Below are 16,012 nucleotides of genomic sequence, written 5' to 3'. Positions count from 1 at the left end.
ACTTTCTCAGTGGGTGAGGGAGCTGTAGAAGTGAAAGAGGAAATTTGAAACTCAAAATTTAAAATGAAAAGAAACATTCATGAATTCTCTGAACTGATATAAGAAGAAAGCAATATATGTGAATAAGCCCAATACTGAGTAATTAATGACCAATCTTATGGCCTCAGAGAAGAAATAAGTACTATCTCCTGCCTATCAGTAGGGAAATGTGTAGCTAGGATAAAGCATGCTTGAATCAAAGAGACACACACAGAGTAAAGATAAAGGGTTTGACCAGAATTTCTTACGCTTCAATTTAAGTAAAAAAAAAGGCAGAGGTAGCAATTGTGACCTCAAATAAAGCAAAAGCAAAAATAGATTTAATTAAAAGAGATAAGGAAAGAAAATACATTTTGATAAAAGGTACAACAGACTATGAAGTAATATTGATACCATACATATAATGGGTGAAATGATTTAACATCCAAATTTTTATAAGAGAAATAAAATGAGTAATAGGGGGAAATAGGAAAACTATACTAGTGAGGAAACTCAATTTTTACCTCTCAAAACAAGATAAATTTAACCACCAAATAAAAAGGAAACAAAGATGTGAATAGAATTTTAGAAAAGTTAGATATGATAGATATCTGGGGAAAATTTAAAAGGAAAAGAAAGAAATAAACATTCTAAGTGATACATGTTACCTATACCAAAACTGGCTATGCTTTTCCTTATAGACAAATGTAGAAAAGCAAACATATTAAAGGTATCCTTTTAGATCATAATGCAACTAAAATTATAGTCAATGAAGGGCTGTGTAAAGATAGAAAAAAATTAACTGAAATTAAATCTAATTATAAAAATGAGTAGGTCAAAGAACAAATGATAGGAGCAATCAATATTTCATAGAAAAGAATGACACAATATGAGAAAATTTATAGGATGAAGCCAAAGTAATAGTTAAGGGAAAATTTATATCCCTAAAGGTTTACATAAGTAAATAGAGAAAGAACAGATCACTGAATTAGGCATATAACTAAAAAAAACTAGAAAAGAAGAAATAAAAAATCTCCAGTTATACGCCAAAATAGAAATCTGAAAAATAAGAAATAAATTTGAAAATAAGAAAAGAATTGAACTAATAAACAAAATTAGGAGCTGATTTTGTGAAAAAAAAAATTACCACTGTTATCTACTGTTTGATAACTCAAAGAGGAATCTTTTTGGACTCACAAAAACTCACAACTTGACAACAACTGCTGGAAGACTGGAAAACAGTATGACAGAAATGAAGTATAGACCAACATCTCACACTGTATCCAAGATAGGGTCAAAATGGGTACAGAATTGAGATATAAATTGTGATAACATAAGCAAATTAGTGGATCACAAAATAGTTTATCATATTAGTCATCAATATTAGTCAGATCTGTGGATAAGAAAAGAATTTATGATCAAACAAGAATTTGAGAGCCTTATGAGATATAAAATGGGTAATTTTGATCATAATGTATTGAAGAACTTTTGTACAAATAAGGCCATGTAGCTAAGATTAGATGGAAAGCAGGAAGTTGGAGGAAAAAATTATCACAGAAAGGCCTCATTTCTCAAATAAATAGAGAATCAAGTCAAATTTATAAAAATACAAGTCATTTTGTTATTGATAAATTGTCAAAGGATATGGATAGTCTTCAGATGAAGAAACCAAAGTTATTTATAATCATATTTTAAAATGCTCGAAATCACTATAGATTAGGGAAATACAAATTAAAACAACTCTGAATACTACCTCACACCTAGCAGACTGGTCAATATGGCAGCAAAAGAGAGTGATAAATGTTGGAGGGGATGTGGCAAATTTGGGACAGTAAGACACTGTTGGTGGAGTTGTGAACTAATCCCGCCATTCTGGAGGGTAATTTGGCATTATGCTCAAAGGGCTTTACCCAACAAGAAAAGGAAAAATACTTCTACCAATATTTATAGCCATGATTTGTGGTAGCAAAAAAAAAAAGGAAAAGAAGGGGGTGTCCATCAATTGGGGAATAGCTGAATAAATGGTGATGGAATGCTATTGTGCTGAAAGGAATAATGAACTGGAGGAATTCCATGTGAATTGGAACAACCTCCAGGAATTGATGCAGAGTGAAAGAGCAGAAACAGGAAAACATTGTACACAGAAATTAAAACATGGTGGCACAATTGAATATAATGGAGTTTTCTACTAGCAGCAATGCAATGATCCAAGGCAATCTAGAGGAATTTATGAGAAAGAACACTATCCACATCCAGAGAAAGGGGAGACGTTTTGGTCTTGAGTAGTGGAGGAGGGAACAAGAGGGACAAGAGTGAATCTGGGAGAGCAGCTTTATATAAGGAGGGAAGGCAGAAGGGGGAAAATCTTCAAACCTCCTCTCCTCTCTCTGAGCTAACCCTAAACATCAGCTGTCTCCCCTGAACCCCACTTTGAGAAGGGGAGGGTCTCCTCTCTTTCCCTCTCTCAATACTGAAAGTCTTAATCTTTTTTAATACAGAACATAATACTCTGTAGAATGAGATCCAAGCAGAAGTGTTGATAGAAAATAGGGAATTACTTGGAACATTCTGGACCTTCTCTCAAAGAAGACTTTTAGAGGAATTTATTATTCCTCCCTTCAGTCCTCCAATTGGGAGGGAGAGGAAACTGAGGGAACTGAAATTTTAAGTTTCAATAGCTGGATCATATATAAGGTGATGAGATTTTAGGTGACTATCTTGCTGGGGGAAAGGGGAGCAATGATATTCCACAGAATGGAAATCAAGGATAACTCCTTGGTTATACACAAGATCACTGGGAAGAATGTTCACAAATACAGAGTTCAATAGCAGAAATTCAGACATGGAGAGAACAAATACTGCCCAGGTAACTCATACTTCACACACTATAGGACCCTGATACCTTGACTCTTTGTCATAAAGTTCTCACGTTGCTTTCCTGGATTGTATGTGCATGGTATTCTAGCCTCGCTCCTTTCCATGTCTCAACTGAACTCTCCAGCTGGACTTCCTAGGCTTGCTCTCTTTTAGGTATAATCTCTCTTGCTGGGTAAATGACCAAGCATAAGATGACATTTCCAATTGGTTCCCAACAGACAGAGAAAATGAACTTCTCAGAGCTTGCTCTGCTTTTTAAAAATCTCCAAGGCTATGGCTGATCCTTTAGTAAGCCAATAGCTAACATCTCCATTAAGTTCATTGAGAAACGTCTTCATATCTCCAAAAGATATATAAATATTTCCTTCTATTTTCATTAAACCGGACAGAGTCTGAAAGGGGAGAATCATTTGTTAGCTGGCCCCTACATTTTGTCATTTATCAAATAGCTTGGAGGAGTCTCAACTGATCTGGAACTCTCTGATCCCCATCCCAATCATATCTTCTCCCCAAGACGATACTTGATGTTCTCATTAACTTAAAAGAGGGTGCTTTATCCATATTCTCAATTCTGAAAGGCTCACTGTTGATTCTTGGCATTACCCTTCTGAGTGCCCCCCTTTTACTGAAGAGCCTCACCAAAACCCTTGAGTTCGTGCACAAGGAGAAATGAATAGTTTTTAAAAATTACTCATTCATATCAGAATGGATGAACATAGAGGTTATATTCATCTCCAAATGTATGGTTCTATATTTCAACAAATGTTTTACAAATTTCCTATAGTTTTTCAGCTTTCAATGACATGAACTAATACTAGGATCAAAAAGTAGAAGAGAACAAACTAGGTGCTTCTCTCAGAGGAAAAGAGTAGTACTAAAAGAGCTCCTGACAGGGATAGGGAACTTAAGTTCAAAAGGAAGTCAGTACCCATCAGCAGATTATTTTGTAGGATTAGAAAAAAACAACAATGAAATTCATCTATAGTGATAAAAGAAATATGAAGAATCTCAAGAGAAATAACGAAAAATTTATCATGCTGTATTCTAAGACAAGCTTTATTTAATTAAGCCTTGCCACAAAGAATTATAAACAATTTAGAGAATGTAGGAAGAAATTGATTTTTGGAGCTATGGATAAGGGAAAAGTTCAGATTCAAAGAACAGAGGGTATCCAAAAGATAATATTGATTGTGCAAAAAATTTTATATAAGCAAACATCGTGCAGTCAAGATTATAAGGAAACATTTAAATAAGGGAAAATTTTTGTAGTTACTTTACTCTGTAAAAATGTCTCTTTTTCAAGATCTATAAGGAACTAATTCTTATCTGTAAGAATAATATTTATTTACCATAGTCAAATAGACAAAGTAAATTAACAGGCAGGGTTTTTTTTTTAAACCCTTACCTTCAGTCTTAGAATCAATACTGTGTATTGGTTTTAAGGTAAAAGAGCAGTAAAGGCTGGGCAATGGAGATTAAGTGATTTACAAGGGTCACAGGGCTAGGAAATGTCTGAGGCCAGATTTGAACCTAGAAACTCACATCGATAGACCTGACTCTTAATCCACTAAACCATCTAGCTGTCCCAATAACAGGCAATTTTCAGAGGAAAAAAAATCCAAGCTAACAAAAGTCATGTGGGAAAAACACATTCCAAAATCACCAGTACTAAGAGAAATGCAAATTAAAGTAACTTTGAAGTTCTTCATACCTATCACATTAGCAAAGTTGATAAATGAGTAAAATAACAAATACCAGAAGGGGTGTGGGAAAACATGCACACTAATCGATATTCTTGAAGGAGCAATGTCTTTGTATAATCACTCTGGAAGGCACTTGGGAAATATGTTCCCCAAAGTTATTAAACTGGCTATATTCTTTGACCCAGTGTGACTACTTCTAAGTCTATACTCCAAACATATCAAAGACGAGAAAAAGAACTAGTGTGTTCAAAAATATTTAAAGCATCTCTTTTCTTTTACTTAAACATTTTTAATTAATTAGTTTAGAATATTTTCCCATTGTCACATGATTCATGTTTTTTCTCTCCCCTCCTCTAGCCAATGTGCAATTTCCATATTATTCATATTGGCATTAGGGTGATCTTTTAGAATCGACATCCCCAGTCATACATCCCCAATTTATGTTGATTTTCTTCTATGTTTCTACCCACACAGTTCTTCTTCTGGATCTGGATAGTGTTTCTTCTCATAGATCCCTCAGAATTTTCCTGGATCATTGCACTGCTGCTAGTAAAGAAGTCTATTACATTCAATTGTACCACAGTGTATCAGTCTTTGTGTACAATGTTCTCCTGGCTCTGCTCGTCTCACTCTGCATCAATTCCTGGAGGTTGTTCCAGTACCCATGGAATTCCTCTTTATTATTCCTTTGAGCACAATAGTATTCCATCACCAACATATACCACAATTTGTTCAGTCATTCCCTAATTGAAGGGCATCCCCTCATTTTCCAATTTTTTACCACCATGAAGAGCTCAGCTATGAATATTCTTGTACAAGTCTTTTTCCTTATTATCTCTTTGGGGTACAAACCCAGCAGTGCTATGGCTAGATCAAAGGGCAGACAGTCTTTTAGCGCCCTTTGGGCATAATTCCAAATTACCATCCAGAATGGTTGGATCAATTCACAACTCCACCAGCAAAAGCATCTCTTTTCATGATGGCAAAGACCTGGAAACTATGGAACTACCTATTGAGTGGAGAATAGCTAAACAAATTATGATGTATGGATGTAATGGAATACCACTGTCTTTAAGGAAATTATAAATTTCAGAGAAATATGGGAAAACATATGGAATGATACAGTGAAAGGAGCAGAATTCTGAGCATTATTAGTAGCAAATGTAAAGACAAAACTTCAAAACTAAGAACTCTGATCAACTACCAATCATGATGATAAAAAATGATACCCATATTCTGAGAAGATAGAGAAATAATAGACTGTAGGTTTAGAAATGAGAAACACCTATGACATGACAAATATGGGATTTGTTTTGTTTTACTATATATATTTATTATAAGAGTTTTTTCTTTTTTCTTCCTTTTTTGCAATAGGAGGGGTCTGAGGTTAGAGGGCAAAATTAAATCACTGATTTAAACAAAAATAATTTTAAAAACTTATCTTCAGTTGAGAAATCAAAACTACCTGGGATAAAATTCCTCTAACAGGCCTCTGTAGAACAAAAGTTCTACAATGGATCATCAGAACCCACAGGGCATCCCAAATATAGCTTTGAATTTACATCTTGTTAGAAAAAGCTGGCCGGTTTTAAAAGATATGACAAAATTAGAAAAGTCCCAAAGATTTGTGGGGCTCATGAAGAGTGATTGAGTATTTAAGGATGCTTATTCCAGGTTAATGGGTTATCAGACAAGTCTTACTAGAGAAGCTATCTGAATTCATATTATAATAAGTCGATGTCTTATACATCTATGTCTAATTAATTTCAGTTTCCCAGAACTATAATTCCCAGCAGCCCACTCTCCTTCTCATGCTACATGCTGACGCAGGGAGGATATAAATTTTGTGTAGTCCTGCCTCTCTTTTTCTTTTGGGTGGTCATGTGCTGTGGAAGTGAGGTAAGGTGAGAGGCAGGAGAATTTGCTCATGTGGTTTTAATAGTTAGATAATTAGGTTTTTTTACTTCCATTTCCTTTTTATTCCTTCCATTTCAAGTAATAATACACTTTACAAATATTTCTCAGTGTTGGATAGTAATTTAAATTTCATAACTAGAAAAACATGAAAGTCATCTTAGCTAGGTTCATTTGAGCTTTAGAATACTTAAATTTTTCTTGTGAATTTGAAATTCTGTGCAAATAATTTCTGAAAATTGCACTGTCATCTTTCTATATAAATTTTCAATAAGCATTTTTTAGAAATTTAGAAAACTTTCTAAAAGTGAAGATCCAAATGACCAACAATTTCCTTCTGAAAAAAAAAAGAGTCAACAACATCTGAATCAGAAGGAGTTCAGAATAGAAAACTGTCTAGACTCACAGTCTGAGGAGTTGGGCAGGATCTAGGGACACAAATTTATCTGCTCTTGTTCAATCACCTGAAGACATTATTTTTTGTACTTTTGGTCTAAATTCTGAGATCAATATTTCCTACACATATCATCTAGCCTTGATGTAAGGGAAGTAAGCATCATAAGTTTATTGATTTAGGGGTAGAAGAGACCTTGGAAATGCCCTCATTTTGTATATGAGGAAAGAAGACCAAAAGTTAACTTCACCAAGGTCACAGCTACAGAAGCAAAATTCAAAATCAGGTCCTTTGAGTCCAAATCCAGTCCTCTTTTGTTAAGAAACTCACCCATGTCAGCAGTGACCATGGTAGATTGATTCTCAGGGATGGAGACAGAAGTTTGATCTTGATCCAAGCTTGGAGAATCCTCATTGACTTCTTGTTGACTTTGACTGAGCTCTGATCTCAACTCGGAGTACTCATCTTCTTCCCTAAGTAAAAGGCAGAGTCAGTCAGATATCCTAATATGGAAGGACACAGAGGAATTCACTGGGCTTCAGGGCCTTAGGCTTAGGGAAAGAGATAATGCCAAAGGGACACAATGCATGAAGACCTCTATCCAAAACAGTCAACATGAAAAGATTCCTTTTCCATCAAGTAAAAGCACATATTTTAGACTTAAGGGGTGGAATGAAGACTATTGTTATGGTTGTAAACACATAAGACTGGCCAATATATTCAATTATAAACTAAAATGGAGTGTAAATAATTGAAATAGAAAAACTTTCCCCTTTGGAATCTACTGAATTATTTCAATTCTAGTGCAAGAAATGGTTGTATAGCACCAAAGCACATAAAGCATAGGCCAGAAGAGCTGATACAGGAAACATGGAGCAATTTCCCAATAGTTTTCCTGACAGAACTTTTCTCTTTGAAGAGAAAGTAAAGAGCAATTTGACTAAGGAACTAATGAAATAACAGAGTTAATGAAATGTGAAAAAAGGAAGGGGGAGACTTTTCCTTGCTTTTAATTTAATTAAAAAACTTTTTTTTGAAAATTTTATTTAATTAGATGGTTTGGAATATTTTCCCATGGTTACCAGATTCATTTTCTTCCCCTCCCCTTCCCCCACCCCATACCATATCTGACACGCAGTTCCACTGGGTTTAACATGTGTCATTGATCAAGATCTATTTCCATATTATTAATATTTGCACTAGGGTGATCTTTTAGAGTCTATTTCCCCAGTCATATCCCCATCAACCCATGTGATCAAGCAGTTGTTTTTCTTCTGTGTTTCTACTCCCATAGTTCTTCCTCTGGATGTGGATAGTGTTCTTTCTCATGAGTCCCTGCAAATAGTTCTTGATCTATTGCATTGCTACTAGTAGAGAAGTCCATTACATTTGAATTTAACACAGAGTATCAGTCTGTGTACAATGTTCTCTTGGTTCTGCTTGTCTCACTCTGCATTAATTCCTGGAGGTCTTTCTAGTTCCAATGGAATTCCTCCACATTATTATTCCTTTGAGCACAATAGTATTCCATCACCAACAGATACCACAATTTGTTCAACCATTCCCCAATTGAAGGGCATCCCCTCATTTTCCAATTTTTTGCCACCACAAATAGTGAGTCTATGAATATTTTTGTACATGTCTTTTTCTTTATTATCTCTTTGGGGTACAAACCCAGCAGTGCTATGGCTGAATCAAAGGGCAGACAGTCTTTTAGCGCCCTTTGGGCATAGTTCCAAGTTGCCCTCCAGAATGACTGGATCAATTCACAACTCCACCAGCAATGCATTGATGTCTGGACTTTGCCACATCCCCTCCAGCATTCATTACTTTCCTTTGTTGTCATGTTAGCCAATCTGCTAGGTGTGAGGTGATAGCTCAGAGTTGTTTTGATTTGCATCTCTGATTATAAGAGATTTAGAACTTGTTCTCATGTGCTTATTAATAGTTTTGATTTCTTTATCTGAAAATTGTCTATTCATGTCCCTTGCTTATTTATCAATTGGAGAATGGCTTGATTTTTGGTACAATTGATTTAGCTCCTTATGAATTTGAGTGAATAGACCTTTGTCAGATATTTTTGTTATAAAGAAATTTTCCCAATTTGTTGCTTCCCTTCTAATTTTGATTGCATTGGTTTTTCTTGTACAAACCCTTTTTAATTTAATGTAATCAAAATTATTTATTTTGCATTTTATAATTTTTTATAACTCTTGCTTGGTCTTAAAATCTTTCCTTTCCCAAAGATCTGACAAGTATACTATTCTGTGTTCACTGAATTTACTTAAAGTTTCCTTATGTTCTAAACACATTCTGAGTTTATCTTGGGGTAGGGTGTGAGATGTTGATCCAAACCTAATCTCTCCCATACTGTCTTCCAATTTTCCCAGTTTTTGTCAAATAGTGGATTTTTGTCCCCAAAGCTGGGATCTTTGGGTTATCATTGACTGTCTTGCTGAGGTCATTTACCCCAAGTCAATTCCAGTGATCCTCTTTTTTGTCTCTTAGCCAGTACCGTATTTTTTTTGATGACCACTACTTTATAGTATAGTTTGAGATCTGGTACTGCAAGACCACCTTCCTTTGCATTTTTTTATGATTTCCCTTGATATTCTTGATCTTTTGTTTTTTCAAATAAATTTTATTTTTTTTGTCTAATTCAGTAAAAGAGTTTTTTTGTGGTTTGATGATGGGTATGGCACCAAATAAGTTAATTAGTTTAGGTAAGATTGTAATTTTTATTATGTTAGCTCGTCCCACCCATGAGCAATTAATTTTTTCCCAATTGTTTAGATCTAGTTTTAATTGTATGGAGAGTGCTTTGTAGTTTTGTTCATATAGTTCCTGTGTTTGTCTTGGCAGATAGATTCCTAAGTATTTTATATTGTCTAGGATGATTTTAAAGGGAATTTCTCTTTCTAACTCTTGCTGCTGGGATGAGTTGGAAGTATATAGAAATGTTGATGGTTTATGTGGGTTTATTTTGTATCCTGTAACTTTGCTAAAGTTGTTGATTATTTCCACTAGCTTTTTGGTTGATTCTCTAGGATTCTTTAAATAAACCATCATATCTTCTGTAAAGAGTGATAGCTTGGTCTCTTCATTACCTATTTTAATACCTTCAATTTCTTTTTCTTCTCTAATTGCTACTGCTTGGGTTTCTAGTACAATGTTAAATAATAAAGGTGATAATTTTTCCTTCCTTTTAAATGGAGAGGGCGGAATGCTTTTGTCTCACTGGAAAGATGTAGGCTACAGTCAAACAGTTGAGGGAAACTATGGAGGCTGAAGTGTGATCCGTTGGAGGAGAGAAAATGGTGAGATCTCTCCCTCCCTAGGGTTAACTGCAACCAGAGCTTGAGGGACTGCTAGAGACACAGAAAGGAGACCTTCTGTCTCTTCTCACAAATGATATTTAAAAACTGTATCCCTTTAATCACCAATGTGGGGACTAGTTAAAGAGAAGATGTCTGTATCCCAGTCAGCTGCTATAGAGCAAAGGTTTATTGTCAGACTCTTCCCTATGGAGGACTGTGGCAGATCAGGTCTAGTTTTGCCACAGATGAGACAGAATTCATCCTTGGATCCTGCTCTCAATCACCCACTTCTCTCTTGTCATGGAACAGGCCAACCCAAAATCTGACTTGAACTCAAGAATTTATATTGAAATGGAAAGGAAGGTAGGGAAAGGGGAAACGGAGCAGGATGCCCGGACAAGCTAAAATTCCAAATAGCGGGATCAAGGAGCAGAAGCCTGAGCCCCAAGGGACTCAGCCCCGTTTTCCAGCTGTGGGTACTCTTTATTCTATGTTACTATTTATCTAATCTCTAAATCTAAGGCAGTTCAAGAAAAGGCAAGGAGAGACCCATAAAGAAGCCAGAAAATTGGCTCAGTTTTTTGTGAGAATCCAAGATAAACTTCTGAGTCAGTGGCTCTTGCTGGCAGATGGAAGAAGGTAGTAGAATGCTCTCTAGATGACAACAGCTTCAAAGCAGGAACGTCTGAGTCTTCTCTTTCTTGTGGCTTTGAATGTCCCTCAGCCACACAGAAAAGAACTTGTCCCCTTCCAGTACAGGGCTGGAAGTTCTGGGGCTGGCCAGAATTCTCTTCAGCTCAATTCTCTACCCACAATCCTTTGCTGTTTCCAAACAGCCTGTTCTCTGTGCCTGTCCATCAAAACACAGGTTCTGCCAAGATCCCCCTTGCCATTGTTACAAATGTTAAACTTTACATTTCAAACCCAAATAGATGCTGAAGAATATATGTGGAGAAGTGATTCCAAGAAATACTCCCAGTATCCCAAGAAGAGAAATGATAGAGAAAAGGAAATAGTGTATAAGTATTTAACCCAAAATTTATTAAGTGGGAAATTAATTTTTATTTGTATTCACTAGTAAGGAGGAAAACTTAAAGCTCATTCATGTTTCCTCTCTAAAATCACACATACAGATCTAATATATGAGTCACTAAGGGTACAAATAATGACAATATTGGTATTAAATTGATGATTCAGGAAGAACAACTACAACCACTGAATGCAAGTATAAATATAGCAAAATTAAATCTTCTTAATCATTCATAACACTTAATCCCAAACAACATAAAATGGAAAGGTGTCAATTATAGCACAACAATGTAGTCAATGTTCCACAAACAACTTTGTTCTTCAAAAACAGAACTGCACTTTTTTTTTTTTAATTTATGGACAACACTATTTCCTTGCTAAATCCTTTGCAGGCTTTTTTAAAGTAAACTACTTTTGTTAAATTTTATAAGAAGTCTCATTTTTGTTCTAACTCACCAGACTAGACGAAGTCAGGTCTGGCCAAGAACTTCGGAGTTAGATAAAATAGGATATGGGGAAAGAAATTCTGTTAGTGCTAGCTCATCTTGGCTAACAGGAAACTGAAGACCAGAAAGGATATGACTTGTCCTAGGTCAGATCAATAGTAACAGAGCTGGAACTCAAATATTTCCTCTTTACCATGCTGTTCTAGAATACTAGTCATGTGGTAAGAGAACAGCTTCTGTGATAATAAAAGTTAAAGGAATTATCTTCCTTCCCACAGCTATAAGGGAGTTATAAGGAATAAAGGAATTTTATTGTGTTTTTCCATACTTCAAAAGTTATTCTGTTGAAAACGCACTTCGGTGAGTCAAGCAATTTCTCTAAACAAATAAGTGCTAGTCTCTTTGAGAAAGAGGGTGAAATCTTCTCTGACAGAATTTTTCAAAACTGAATTCCACAGTTAACTACAGATATATTTCTCCATTTCTCTCTCTTACATTATGAGGATAGGATTGACTCTCCCCTTCATGCCTGTAAATTTAGTCAACAAAAAGCAGACAGTCGTACTGAACAATTAAGTATGGGAAGTCCACAAACCACTTACTAAAGTGGTTTACTACTCAAGAAGCAACTGACTGCCCCCCAGGCAGTGCTTAGCTAATGTAAAAGTGGAGGAAGGGACAGGAAGTGATGTTAAGAAAGGTCTTTAAAAGAGGCTGAAACTTCCTGTGAGGAGGTCTTTCGAGGTGTTTGAGCTCTTAGAAAGTCTTTGGGCTGAATCTGGAGGATGGAGGACTGGGGACTCTGGTAAGACTGCTCTTGGATCTTCTCGCTTTGGAGCCACTGCTTGGATGAGTGAAAAGCTGACTCCCTTGCTGGCTTCTGGAGAGGGCTCCCCATCTTGGATAAGGCTGGATGGGTATTCACCACCAAATCCTCAGGTTGAGGGTCCCCCAGCTGAGGGCTAATTAGCCGCGCCTGTGTTGAGCCAGGGGCCGGAGAAAATATTTAGTGTGTTAGGTTAGATATCTTATTCTATCCTCTTTCACATTTCTCTACTTTCATTCTTCCTTTTTTAAAAATAAAGCTGCTAAAGAGTCATTTTGACTTGAGCTATATTAATTATTTTTAAATTGGTGACCACATTCTCTTATACTTAGTTCAATAATAAATTTAATCCCTAAAACATGGAGGTTTCTCTTGTTGGATGATTGTTGCAAATAACATTCATGGACACAGACAATTAGAAATTCTAAATGAGGACATTTAGAAGCCATATCAAGTATCATAAGTGAAAAGCCAATCAATTGGCAAAATATGCTCATTCTTTTCAAAATAATGCCCTGCCCCACACTCTATCGTGTTAATCAACTAATTTTATGGACCAGAATAATCAAAGTCACAGTGAAAGGATAAGAATATCTGTACCATGACTAAATTTCTCATTAGGGCTCTGGAGGATGATTTGGAGAAGACTATGATTGTATGGAGAAAAGCAAGGATACTCTTATTCTAGGAATCATAAAATCTGTATTTCAATTTCTAGATATGGTGACTGCTAACTGTTACACACCTCATATCAGTTACAAATGAGATATTTACACTGTCTATAGGGTTGTTTTGTTTACTTTTTAAATCTTAGAGAACCCTATGAAACTGATTTATTAGATTATCAGGCCACCAAGGAAGACCTGATTTCAAATCTTTCCTCAGACAGTCAGTTGCAACAATGTGACCCTGGGCAAGTCACTAACCCTGTTTGCCTCAGTTTCTTCATCTGTAAAATGAGCTGGTGAATAAAATAGCAAACCACTCCAGTATCTTTGCCAAGAAAACTCTAGAAGGAATTTTGGATAGGACTAAAAATGACTAAACAATAACAATGTTTAGTTCCTCTTATCTCCTAAATTTTGTAGTTTTATACTATGGGTACAATGTTTTGTACACTCTAGGTACCTACTGTTTGTTAAATTTGATTGAATGGCATAATCTCCAGACATTGCTGTTTCCTTTACCAATTCAGTGTTATTCATTTCAACAAACTAACCTAATACACCATCTATTGGTTTCTTGAATTATTTACTAATTTAATCTGTACCATATTAAGAAAGGTCATTTCCTTATGAATTTTCTTTAAACATTCCTTTTTCTTGGGAAGAAAGACAACTTGACTGTTGTAACACATAATTGTTAATGGGCATTCCAATACTAGATCAACAGTTTTTGTCACTAGTAAGGCTGTAGCAGCTACTCCTCTAAGACATGGTGGTGTTCCTGATGCTACTGGGTCCAGCTGGGCAGAATAATAAGCAATTGGGCTCTTAGAAGGTCCCAAAGTCTGAGTTAAAACACCTGAAGCCACCCCTCTTCACTCATGTACAAAGTAAATGGCTTGTTGTAATCTGGAATGCCTAGAGTGGGGGCAGACAGGATATCCTTTTTTAGATCTGATAGAGCTAACAGATGTTCTGGTTCTAATTTTAGGGGCTCAGGGACTGAATCCCTTGTTAGTGCTATAAGGGGTTTAGTAATTTCCCCATATCAAGGAATCCACTGTCCACAAAACCCTGTTGCTCCCAAAATTGCTTTCAACTGTTTCTTAGTAGTAGGAGTACTTAAATTTTGAATATTCTCAACTCGTTTGGGAGAAATAAAGCAGGCACCTGCACTCAGGATGAACCCCCAAAATTCTACTTTAGGGAGGTACCACTGAACCTTATCCTTTTGAGATCTTATGCCTTCTTTTGTGCAATTCCAAAAGAAGGTGTTCACTATCTTCCTGACATGCTTATGCATCTGTTGAAGCCAATAGTAGATCATCTACGTATTTGATTAATTTCTTGTTTTTAAATTTTATATTATCTGTATCTTGGCTCAAAATTTGCGCAAATAAGCTTGGGCTGTCTACGAAAGCTTGTGGCAGACAACTCCAGGAGTACTGACGGCCCTGCCACGTGAAAGCAAAGATATGCCGGGAGTTCTCATGTATGAGTATGGAAAAGAAGGCTGAGCACAAGTACACTACTGTAAAGTATGTAGCTGTGCTAAGGATAGAGGAAATAATAGTATTGATGTTGGAAACTACAGAGTGTCTCTTTATACGTAATTGTTCACAGCCCTCAAATCCTGTACAAATCTATAAAGGTGTTTGCCATCAGGCACACTTTTTGGTTTTTCAACGGGCAGAATGGGCGTGTTGTATTCAGATTTACAAGGGATTATTATTCCCTGTGCAATTAATGAGTTAATTACTGGGGTAATTCCCTCAATTGCCTCTTTTGAGAGGGGATACTGACGGATGGAAGGAGGTGGGCTAGATTTAGTTTTTATCTGCACAGTAACAGCCGACTTGAGTAAGCCTACATTGGAAGAAGATGTGGCCCAAAGAGACTCTGTATATCTGCAGGTATTACAAAGATGGGATGCTCTTTTTCCTCCTGACTCTCTGAGAGTATTACAGGGAGTAAATTTAAAGATTCCTCCGGTACTTCCAATGATAAGGAACCATCTGAGGAGCAAGTTATTGTGGCTCTGAGTTTGTCTGAGATTGTCTAAAAGACAATCATAATAGGTGTTACCCACCTTTAAGGTAACATGGGGTTCATTAATATAGGGGGAGCAGTGGATAGGGACAACGAGTAGTAAGACATCAGGATCTGGACAATCAAAGGTTGTATCCTCTAATTCCTGTGTCCCAGTCCCCCTGCCCCGACACCTTCATTGTGTTTGGGAAGTTCCTTGGGCACCCCCCCCCCCGAAAGGCATCCCCCTGAGGGGCATTAGCACCCTGAGTATTTTTTGGACGAGCACCACTTAAGTTATATTGTTGTGGAGTCATTTGGTTTGAGTTATCATTTTCACACTATCTATTCCTATAGTCATCATTCCTAATGTTGTGGTTTCCATTGTCATTATTATAATTATTTCTTATAATTATCATTTCTGTAGTTATTAAACTGCATATTCCTTCTGATAATCTTGAGAAAAGCTCTACACTCTACCATTTTGTGGCCCTTCTTCTCACAGAAGTGGCAGGTACTGAATCGATAATTAGATTTCTGGAGAGGGGCAAGTGTCATTGGTTGATTATCATGCCCACTTTCTGTTTTAGCCATCTTATCTTTTAAACATCTCAATTCTTTCTTCATTTCCTTTATGACATCATTATTTTCTTCCTCCTTTTCTTTGTTTCCCTTTAAAACAAATATAGCTGTTTTTCACAATTCTTCAAGGTCTATCTCTGGCCATCTTGGACAATGTGTTCTAAAATAATCCCTAATCACTTTGCAAGAGTTATTGACAAAGAGCCTTCTAAC

The 16,012-nt window shown here is 36.2% G+C and overlaps 1 protein-coding gene across 1 annotated transcript in view; it reads right to left on the bottom strand.

The window, feature by feature from the left end:
- The window catches only part of MCC (MCC regulator of WNT signaling pathway), a 305,041-nt gene that overhangs the window by 125,617 nt on the left and 163,412 nt on the right, over nt 1–16,012 (bottom strand). The window contains exon 4 of the mRNA XM_007486587.2: nt 7,237–7,379. Within this exon, the coding sequence (XP_007486649.1) occupies nt 7,237–7,379 (143 nt within the window). The remainder of the gene's footprint in view (nt 1–7,236; nt 7,380–16,012) is intronic.

This window comes from Monodelphis domestica, chromosome 3 (genome assembly GCF_027887165.1).
Source record: "Monodelphis domestica isolate mMonDom1 chromosome 3, mMonDom1.pri, whole genome shotgun sequence".
Classification (NCBI taxonomy): Eukaryota; Metazoa; Chordata; class Mammalia; order Didelphimorphia; family Didelphidae; genus Monodelphis; species Monodelphis domestica.
This window is presented reverse-complemented; position numbering and strand designations above follow the sequence as displayed.